At 41.9% G+C, this 11,620-nt stretch overlaps 1 protein-coding gene across 1 annotated transcript in view; it reads right to left on the reverse strand.

Moving 5' to 3' along the window:
- The window catches only part of LOC311598029 (alpha-actinin-2), a 67,642-nt gene extending 66,521 nt beyond the window's left edge, over positions 1–1,121 (reverse strand). The window contains exon 1 of the mRNA XM_084782768.1: positions 879–1,121. Within this exon, the coding sequence (XP_084638894.1) occupies positions 879–1,004 (126 nt within the window). The 5' untranslated portion in view covers positions 1,005–1,121. The remainder of the gene's footprint in view (positions 1–878) is intronic.
- Positions 1,122–11,620: the final 10,499 nt, after the last annotated feature.

Consider the following 11,620-nt stretch of genomic DNA (forward strand, 5'->3'; position numbering starts at 1 on the left):
CTAGAAAAAATGAGAAGAGAAGACAGGAGGCACTGGCTTAAGGGACTGGCTTTTGCCACAGTGCTGGGTTAGCCTGTTGTCTAGCCTACCCATCCAGGCAGGCTTTGTGCCCAGTCAAACAGAGGGGGAACTGGGCCTCCTAGTGAGTGCCCCCTATTTGTGTTAGCCAAGAGGATCAAGAAGAAACCCTGAAATGGTGGAATGTTCCATTAGGCCCCAGAGAACACCAACCAAGATGGGGAGGGAGCTCTTGGGAGCTGGCTGTCTCCTTCATCCCCGTGTGCTTACCTCAATGAGCTATAAATAGAGTGTGAAATAATTATTACTTTGTGGGTTGAATGTCTAGGGTTCTACAGCATCCCTCTCTAAGGAGCCCAACATGTTTAATAACTGGTTTTCAACTACCCTTTGGGCCAGGCCTATGGAAGTTGGGATAGAGGGAGCCGAGTTTTCACTTTGTGTCTTAGTGAGGAGACAGGCTTGGGGCAAAAAAAAGGCAGCAGGGCCTGTCACAGAACAACTTTAGACCAAGGTCATGGATGAGAGCAGCACAGAGTCTCCGATTCCAGTCTAACAAAGTCTTTTGAACACCATTTGTTTTCTGACTTATGTTAACTTGAACACACAGATACACACACACACACACACACACACACACACACACACACACACACACACACACACACAAACATGGTACATGGTGTCCTGCCTGTCCCTGGATGTGCTGTCCTTTCTGATGGAGCGGGGCAGGGTTTTGTAGGGGGCTGGGAGGACAAGAGCACCTCCACCAGGGGGGCAGCTCTTCTAGTGGCCACAGCCAGCGACGACCCCACCCCATGGGGATCGGGACACAAACAAGCTTGAGAGACCCTGCTGACCTTCCTCTGCTGCTTCTCCCAGGCAGGGTCGAGGAGCAGGTCGCGGTCCCACTCCTCCTCCTGGATCATGTACTCATCTTCGTCGTAGACGTAGTTATACTGCACGCCGGGCTCTATCTGGTTCATGGCGCTGGGTAGCGAGCGCGGCGCGAGGGAAGGACAGAGGGATGGAAGATGGATGGATAGGCAGCAGGCAGCGATGACCTTCGCGCGGTTCCTGGGGCGGCACGCCTTGGCGCAGAGTCTCTAGCTAAGCACCAGCACGCCCGGGAGTACCGCCCTGAGGATTAATAGCCCGCTGAGGTCACGTGCCACAGGCCGCGCCCACAGTCAGCACCCCCTTCTCCCCAGCTTCCAGCACGTGGGGTTGGCTGGCAGAGTAACCGGGCACCTCTTTGACTCCGCCCACCGCTGCTGCCTACTTGCTTCTAGGATTGACCTAGGGGCAGCATCTGGGACAGCGACCCAGAGGGAAGGAGGGAGAATCCAAGGGCAAGAACTGGTGAGAGAGGGCGCCTGTGAAACTATTCCCACCTCTCTCAGTCACACAGGGCCTCTAAAGGCGCTCACTAAAGTCATGTTTCCCATGTCTCCACGAGTTAGCTGAAAAATCTCCCTCACTCTTCTCCCCTTCTCCCTCCCTCCCTCTCCTCTTCCTTTTCCTCCCCTCAGTCTCTCTCCCTTCTCTTTTCCTCCTCTTCTTTAGTTCTCTTTCTGCCTCTCTGCCTCTCCTCCACTTCCTGTTCCCTCCTTTTCTGTTTCCCCCCTTTTTTTTCCTCTACAGCTTTCCCTCCTTCCTCCTCTCTCTAGTCTTCTTTCCCTCTGCTAATCCTCAGACCTCTCTCCCACAGTTCCATCCTCTTTTCCTTCTTGTACTCTATACATAAAGGTAAATAACTCTGAAAAAAAAAAACAAAAACAAAACAGAACCCTGAACACCCTGTTTCTTGCCTCCCACCCTCACCTGAAGGACTTGAGGCAAAGGACTTGAACCAGCTTCATCAGAATGTCAGGAGCCAAGCCAAAGCAGGAAGTGTCCAGCACTCACCTGCCAGCCATAAATTAAGAGAACTGACAATGGCCAACTGGAGGCCAGTTTTTCCTTACATTTCCATGTCCCCCTGCAGTGCTGCACGTGTGCCTTCTCATCCACTAGTCCTGCTTAGCTGTCCCCCACGAATTGTGCCACCCAAGGAAGCAAAGCCAGAGCCATGGGACAAGAAGGCTGAAACTTCAAGTCAATCATGTATTAGCCACCTGCTCCAGGCCATCTGAGAGGGTGGGTGCCCCCAGTAAAGGTTATATCCCAATTTAGTAAATATTGCCAACAGGTGCGACAGGACTGTTGGTGGCTCAAGGCTACCAATTGCTGCCATGTTGCAAGAAGAAATATGTATTCCTAGAACTGCCAAGTTCCCTAGAGGTTTGACCTCTACTTTTTCACAGGAAAAACACCCTTAAGGGAGTTGGGTAAGTTTTTGGTTGCTGTCATGGGCTTTAGATGTTTATTTTCATTGGGAGGTGGTTATAAGTTATTATTGGTCTTATCCAGAGAGAAATTGAGGTTGAACTCAGGGATGCCTCTCTTTCCCTTTCTCTTTCTTTCTTAGGTACAGAGTTAGGGATCAAAAAGAAAGAAGGGGGAATATAGAAATATATTAAAATCATAATATATAAAAGTATATTAAAAAGTATACCAAAAAGTATATTATTGAATATACTCCTCAATTTATGGCCTTACATGTTCCTCACAAGGTTATTTTTAATTCAATTGTTAGAATTTTGTATATTGATGCAAAATAAGTTTAATTCACGTACCCTGGTATGTAATCCAAATTTAAGATTATTCTTTACACACATTATATATATATATTCCTACTCTAAGAATGAGGTATTTTACCCATACAACAAAACCATAATGCAAGGTTTACTTCCAATACTATGAAAGTACTGTAGCAGGCAGTTTAGGATAACTAAGTAATATAAGCTAGTTATTATTTGGTGAAATCATTGTCATGTCAATTATTAGTCTATTTTATCACAAGAATATATATCCTAGGTTTAACAGATAGATATGTTTCTATAGTTAGATAAGATAAAATAGATAGACAAGGTCTTTAAAAACCTCAGAGATCTACAGAATGTGGCATTTAAAGATGTTATTATTTTAAAGATTCTTTGACAAAAAGACAGGCTAATTCGTAGCAACATACAGCCTACCTCAAAGAAGATGATGAGCATCAAAGAAGCTCCATATGGAGATGGCTTCAAATGTGGCAAACCAACCACTGGGCAAAATGTCCTTGTTTCAGCCATATACAGAATTCTGGCTAAAAAATGTGCAAGCTTAGATGCAGGCAGATTCAACAACCAAACTGTGCCAAGCCAATGTAAGCAAGTCCTTAATAGTTCCTGCCACACAACTATCTCTGTCAGATACACTGGGGCAGTTGGCTGAAGATGATACTCCAACATTATAGAGAGTTTTCGATGATTGTTCAGGCAGCAAACTATCTCTGTCATTTCTTTGTTTCATTTCGGAAGCTGCCAACCTGCACTCCTGTTACTCAGGTAATTAATTTAAGCCCTTCTCAGGTCTCTGATGGGGTTGAAGATCAGATAGATTAGTTTTACAATTAAGCTTAGTTATGTAGAAGTTAAGAATTTTTAGGCTTGGCAGATGTTTAAGTTGGGAGAGATTAGATAGAGTAGGTATTGATTTACATTCAGAATTTTAAACTCACCAAGATAGAAAAGATGTTCTCTTCAAGGTTGCCAAATATAAAAAGCCAAAACACAAACACTATAAATGTAAGAGTTATATAATTCCTGATTGTTTCATTGTTCTTCTTGCTGTATGTTGTTTATTGTATATATGTGTAATAATGTAAATGTATATGTACAAATTAACTAATTAATTTTTTAAAAAGATGATCATTTTTCCTGTGCCACTGTAGCCTTGATTACTCTTACTGCACGCCAGCCACACCCTCACAATGTCATGTAAGAAAAAAAATTTAAATGTTTGTGTGGTCATACCTTTCATTATTTTTCATATATGCTTAATCTATAGTGCACCATGAAAACTATAAATACAGATATCTCAAGGTGAGTGTCAGATATCTAAAGTTGAGTGTCACATTTCACTTTGTAATGAGATAGTGACTCTCAAGTGTAACTTCTTCCACCTCAGTGAGATTGTACTGTTACACCTTAAGAGGCAGGAAAATCAGACCCTTCTTGAGGGTGTTAAATTCAACAGAAACAGAAAGATGAACAAGAAGTGCAGAGATCTAGAACTCCATACCATGATTGTGACTGCCTGCATCCACTACTGCTTCCCTGTTGCAGTTTCAAATTTATACCAGGTGTGTTGGTGAACGAGCGATCACAAGATGTATCAGCTGAAGGCATGAATATCAGATCAAGTCTACCCAGGGCCACAGTGGCTTTGTCTTGACAGAAACAAGAATAAAAATACAGAAAGAGAGACTGCCATGTTTTATAGTGCTTGTGTACACTAAATAAAAACAGAATCTAGGAGAGAGCAAAAGGAGACTCAACTCTGAGAAGGCAGTTACTGCAGTGAAAGAAATATTGAGGCTAAACAAACACACAAGAACTAGGCAGAGGAAAAATTTCTAAGTGTAAAGATAAAGGAAGTAATAAACAGAAAAATACAATAATTCAGAACTGCAAAGATGATTCCAAAGGAAAGCACCATAGTTTGGCACTGAGTGTCACAGAAACCACAGGTTTCTAATCAAGACGAAAAGCATTGTCATTTTCCAAGCCTTGCCTAGGTACACACACTGCTGATAGTTGTCTGGGTGCAGGTCCCCTGTCTTATACAGCAGATACCTTCTGCTCTGGTCCCTGGCTCTGAAGTTGAATCCAGCCCCTCTTTGAAGATTTCCCTGTGTCTTGAATGCCCTGGTTATACCAGCTATTGTCAGTTGGGGCTGGGCACTCCACAGTCAGTTTTTCTCTTTACAACACTAACTGACACAGGTGAGGGAATCCTCACAAGGCTTTTCCTCCAAAAGAATTACAGGCAATTAAGAGTAACAGACAAAAAACAAACAAACAAAACAAAACAACTTACTCAAGGGAAAAAAACTCTAATAGGTTAGCAAATCCCAAAGGGTCCCTAAACACATGCAAGCACCATGAAATGTTATCAACAGTTTTATACATTCCTGCTTATGGGCTATACTTAAACGATAACAGGTCTTGAATTATAGCAGGAATGAAAAAAGTGCAGGAGGAGGTACAATGGCAAAAGGCTTAATTAGGTAAACAGCATTCATCTATGAAATCTTTCATATATCACATTTAGTTAACAAAAAAGCTCAGAGTAAAGACAAGCCTGATGATTCTGGAAGATATCTATGCTAGCAGAATTATGGGGGCAGAGGGAGGCCAGTCTTGTGCTTCAAAGTCCGATTTGATCTAAGTTGACAGTTCTGTCTCCTTACATATGGTGGTATCTGCACAGAACAGGGCAAAGGAAGAGGCATGAATAGGGCTCTCCTACCTCAAAACGCTCTTCAAGGACACAGATAAAGTAATGGTGTGTCACCACAGGGTTAAGAGAAAGACAAAGCATGGCAGAGAAGGACAGTGTCTAGATTGCAGCAAAGATTGAATTAAATCAGCAAGGAATCCCCTTCCCACACATGAAGATCAGGCTACTCATCAAATGAGTTTCATCTTATACTGTACCAAAAAATCAATCTGAACATTTGTCACTGACATATGTGAGGGAACACCAGTCCTAGACTCTTCCAGACAGAACAAACTGGAGATAACACTACTTCCCACAGGAAGTTAGAAAGCATCACTCTTATTATTTCCCCCACTGTCCTCTTGCTTCCCTCAGAAAATCTCCAAAGTGCACTTTTCTCTGGGTTAAAAAGTGACCTGTAGCCCTCTCTTCTTGTGCTGAGCAACTCCAAATCCTAAGCAGGAAGGCTGAGCAACTCTCCAGGGTCTGCAGCACAGCTCAGAGCCCATGCTGCCATCAGCCTCCAGCCCTTCCCCCTAGCTGCTCATGGGCAGTGTCTACCTTTAACAACATGCTGGCATGACCATGCTGACAGTGCTGGATGACAAGGGCCAGATCTCCACCTCGGCATTCTGCTATCCAGGTGCTCTCAAGTGGGATCTCACAGGAAGCACAGGTGGGAGGGCGGCTACACTGCAGAACTTCATTGATCAGGAGACAAACCTCTCCTCCCTGTCTGTGACAGTCAAACATGATATATAGATTCCAATGCCATAGTCCCTTTTTATCCAACACTGTGTGGCAGCTTTGTGTATGCCATACCACCACCTGTGCCAAATCATGGGTACAGCATGACACCTTCCTATCAGGTGGACACCAGGTCTATTACCACAGTCTTAACAGCCTGGCCCCTCTGATACCTGGAGAACATGCACAGGGTCTGCATGCCTTTAGGTCTGTGTTCTACCCTGGGAGTAAGGCCTCTGCCCTGCTGATGGTGATGAAGGAGATTCAACCAACAAATGTCCAAACACTACTCTCCACATCTGGCTTCTCCTATTGCACACCTGGTCAAGCCATTACACATGCCAGTATTCAAGGTGAGTATAGAGCCAGCACAGGAAGGGTCAGAAGTCTAAGGGGACTCAGCTCCACTATTCAGTAGTGGGCACTGCACACAGAAGGAAGGTGTGAGTCCTGACAGTTGTTGTAGCTTCTGTTTTCCAACCCCATCATCAGACTCTACAAGGGAATGCAAAGACATAGCATATGGCATCTGCATCCATCCTGTATTAAGTGATGCCCACGAAGTCACCACAGTCACACATGTCACTATCGATGCTAATCAATCCAATGCACTCACTAATTGTAATACTTCCTACTTTATCTATTGCTCTGTACCCTAGAAAACTCAGAGGACTTTATTTTCTGGTTACACTATGGGTTAAAATCCTCCTCCAGAGTTATGCAGCTCAAAGCAGTCCTGGAGGAAGTATGCACAGCCAGGTATGCTCTTGGAAAGTATGAGTCAGTTCACCTACCTAACAGCAAAATTCCCAGGAAATTAGAGTCACTGTATCAAACATGAAGGTGAAGTCAAGAAAGGAGCACACATCAAGGGAATTCTCTAACCTACCCATGCTGGATATGCACACACCATGAAAACACAAAGGAACACAAAAACATGAGAGAAAACATTCCATGCCATGGTCAGCAGAAACAGAGCAGTCAGCATCTGTCTGTGGACAGAGGTGCTGTCTGTGCTGCACAGGCAGAGCCAATAGGAATGACTTCTGCACAGCTGCAAGGGCCTGAGTGCTGTGGTGCTGTGAAAGGGGCCAGGGTAGCATCTCACTTGCCAGGCACTGACTTCTTCCTTCACTCTTTTTCAGTGATTCAAAATTTCATTATCTGGCCAGATACTCTGTGTGCTGCAGAATACAGAATACAGGTTCCCCAGCCTGGAACAGAGAATAATAATATGCCATGAGCTTAGCTTTATCTCACCTGACCCTGAGTCCTTGATGTAGAGACTTTGGAAGCCCAGTACTATTGTTAGCGGCTTTCAGTCAAATTTTTTATACTATAGCCAGCTCATATATTGACATATGTGTCTGTCTATCACCATGTCATGTGACTACTTTTTTTTTTCAGAAAAATAAAAAGGGTTGCCTCATGCTATATAGGGCAACAATAATAGAGTAAATAGCAATTTCCACACGTCTAGATTAATGTACCAGAAATATTACTGAAGTCCCTTGTAAAAGTGTATGATGGCTTGCTTGCAATAAGGTAGACATGAAATGAAAGCATGAAATGAAAGCAGGTAGGCCAGAATGGTTTGGCACTTCTATAAGGTGGAAGAGGAACCCTGGGCACTTTACAGTTCAGTTTTTCTGGACCTGTAAATTGTTTCTGATACTGCATCTAATAATAATAAGTTTCCCTTTTCTCTCACAAAGAAATCTTCAGTGTTCAGAAAACTGCTACTCAATAAACAGGGATGCGCCTATGTCCATGACTTTTCTTCTCCAGCTTCCTCTTGGTTGCTTTACCACTTTACAACCCCAGTGTGCATGCTACTTGAAATCACTCAGCATGGCCAAGGCCTTTTAGAGCTTACATAATCATAAGATACCAACAGGATGAGCACAGCCATTAAAAACCCATACCACTCCAGGATTCCTGTTGAATTAACTTTTTTCCTAAGACTATCATAAATACAGGCCTATCCTTCTCTGGGTATTAGACACAAAGACTATCCACAGTGCACTCTTCCAACAATAACTCTATCCCCTGTGCTCTTTCCACTCCCTGGGAACCACAAACATGAAGGATAGAAAGAAAATAAGTCCTGAAAACAGCTTGCCAAGTCATGTTACTATGAACACTGCTGAGATGCAACAAATGGACCACACTGATGACTACCTGAGAAAAACCAATCCACACTGTGCTAGTTAGCTTTTCTCAACACAAACTGGAGTCATGAGGAAAGAGAAAACCTCCATTCAGTAGTTGCCTCTGTGAGATTAGATATGTGATTTTCTGTGGAACAGAATCTTTATTAATAATTGATAGAGAAGGACTCAGTCTACTCTAGTCAGTACTATATATAGGGTGGTGGACTTGGACTACATAAGAATGTTAGTTAAGCAAGGAAGGCTGAGATGTGCCAGTAAGCAATATATCTCTGTGGTCTCTGCTTGCCTCAAGGTCCTGCCTTGTTCTTCTCCCTGGTCTTCCTTAGACAATGAGATGTAAAATATAAGATGAAAGACACCCATTCTTACTCCAACTCACTTTGTACAGTGTTTTAACATAGCCAGACAAAAGCATACTAACACACACACACACACACACACACACACACACACACACACGCACGCACACATGCACATACATGCATCACAGCAGAGTCAAATCCACAGCTTAAACTGTAAATACCAGGCAGGCTTAGATTAATCTATTTAAACATACGAAGATACTGACAGATAACCTAGATGATTATATTGAGCACAGATAACCTTCATGCTTGAATGAAGAAAAACTTTGCTTGAAGACACAAACTACAGAAATAAATGCCCACTGAGTCTAAACGTGAAAAGATGAGACAAAAAAAGACCTATATACTGAGGAGAGAGATGAATACACTTATGAGGCCACACAAAGGAATTTATACACTACAAAGTAAAGAAGCAAATGACCATTAGGGAATACACTACAAAATTGGCACAAATTAGCACTGATCCATCGAGATGAAGCCAGAATAATAATGAAATCAACTCGATAATATCCCATGAAGACTTGCCTGAAGGGATCCATGTAGGCTGCATGATTCCCCAGATCCAATGCCCCAGTTTCATCTACAGCTGTACAGCCAAATATCATTGCCAACCTTCCCTACCCATAATATTCCCATCGCTTGTGGATCCCACACATCTTCCCCTTTGAAGGGACAAGAAACATATGGAACAAAAAAGAGATGGGACCAGAAAAGTAAATCACCACATAATTAAAACAATAAATATATAGAACAATGAATGAATATTAAAAGTTGAAAGAATTTTAAAGACCAAATAACAAATAAAGAGAGAGGTATTAAAATTACACTAGAATTTTCAGTGGAGACTCAAAATACCAGAAGGGTCTGAAGAGATGTGTCTCAGACTTTAAGAGATTGCAGATGCCAGAAGAGAAAACTAAAACTTGCAAAACCAATTACCACAGATGGAGAAAATAAGATGTTCCTTGATAAATTCAACTTTACACAATATCTATGAACAAATTGAGGCTTACAGAAGTTACTAGAAGGAAAGATCATCATGATGAGGTTTACTGTACCTGCTAAGCCAAAGGAAATAAATAATCTCACATAATTAAAACCAAAAGAAGAGGAAATACATATACACCATCAACACCAGCACAACCACAACCACCACAGACCAGTACCACAACACAAAGACACAAAAATCAACAATCATTGGTCATTGAATTCTCTCAATATCAGTGGTTTTATCTGACCATTTAAAAAACAATGACTAGCAGAATGGACATGAAAGCAGGACCCATTCTTCTGCTGCATGCAAGAAACACCTAAAAATCAGGAATAAATAGTACCTCTGGGTTAATGGATTGATAAAAAAAAAAAACATTCCAAACCATGGGACCTGAGAAGCAAGCTGGTGAAGACACATAACAATATAGACTAAAAGTGTTGACAAGGACACTACAGGATCATCAAAGAAAAATCTACCAGGCTGACATGGCAATTCTCAACATCTATTCTATGCCCCCTTACCCATGTGTGTAAAACAAAAGATTACTACAGCATAAATCAAATATTGACCATCACAAACTGATAGATGGAAACTTCAATACATAATCTCACCAATGCATAGTTCATCTAGGAAAAAAGTTTTATATAACATAAAATAAACAAATGTGTGGAGTTGCGAACATGTGTATACTGAGGACCCACTCCAGAGAAATAGTGAGGTGGAGAAGAAATCTCATTCTGAGACTGGTATGAGTAAGCTTGCTTTCTCTCTGCCCCAACTAGCATGCCACAGCACAGGGTGCCATGTGTGTCTACACTTTCCCATCTGAGGGTCAAGGAGCCTAATACCCAAGTTAAATTTCCTTTCCACTTATAAGGTAATGCCCAACAGCACATGGAATTCCTCCTTATGCAAAAGAGGCATCCTCAGCACCCTGGCCAAGCCAATGGTGGACACTCAACCCTGTAATACATATTTACCCCAAAGGTTTAAATAGTCTTTTCTTGCCCCAATTAAATGAGCTGTCTCATTGAAGCTGTCTCCCAAGAACTGTGTTTCCCAGCACTGAACTCTGACCAGGATCCTGCACTGCACAAATCCATGCCCTACTAAGCTTTCTTCTCTCCAGTCCTGTTAGTTGCACAAGGATCCTGGATACTCTGAGGGGGAAGTAGATATAGGAGGCACAAATAAACCTGACTTATATTTACAGGACATTTCATGCAAATACAAAACTCTATACTTTCTTCTCTCTATCTCAAGGAACTTTCTCCACGATTGACTACATATTCTAATACAAAGCAAGACTGAAGAGATGCACGAACCTTGAAATAACGCTATTCATTTTTTCACACCACCACACTTTCAAGGTAGATAGAAATAAAAGCAAAAGCAAAAGATAGCTTAAAAACTGATCAAAATTGTGCAACTCTCTACAGAATGGGAAAATGTGTCAAGACTGAAAAAAGAGAGAAATTAAGACTGACTAGGATTCAAGGAAAAGGACTAAATGGCATCCCCAAACTTGTGGACACATGAAAGCAGTGCTAAGAGGAAAGGTCATTTCAATACGTGCCTACATAAGAAATTGGAAAGATCTGCTACTACCAAGCTAACAGCAAACCTGAAAGCTCTAGAACAAAAATAACTAATTAGACAAAAGAATGCTAGACTGAAAGAAATAATCATATTCCCTGCTGAAACCAATGAAGTAGAAGCAAAGAGAACACTACAAGAATCAATGAATCCAACAGTTGGTTCTTTGAGAAAACGAACAAGATAGACAAATCCTTATGCACACTAACTAAAATGTAGGGAAACAATATCAAACTTCATACAATCAGAGGAAAAAGAGACATAACAAAAGACGCTGAGGAAATCCAGAGTATCATGAGGACATACTTAAAATCCTGTTCTTCACCAAACTAGAAATTTTTAGTAGAATGAATCATTTTCAG

This window comes from Acomys minous (assembly GCF_964271855.1).
Source record: "Acomys minous genome assembly, chromosome: 5".
NCBI lineage: Eukaryota > Metazoa > Chordata > Mammalia > Rodentia > Muridae > Acomys > Acomys minous.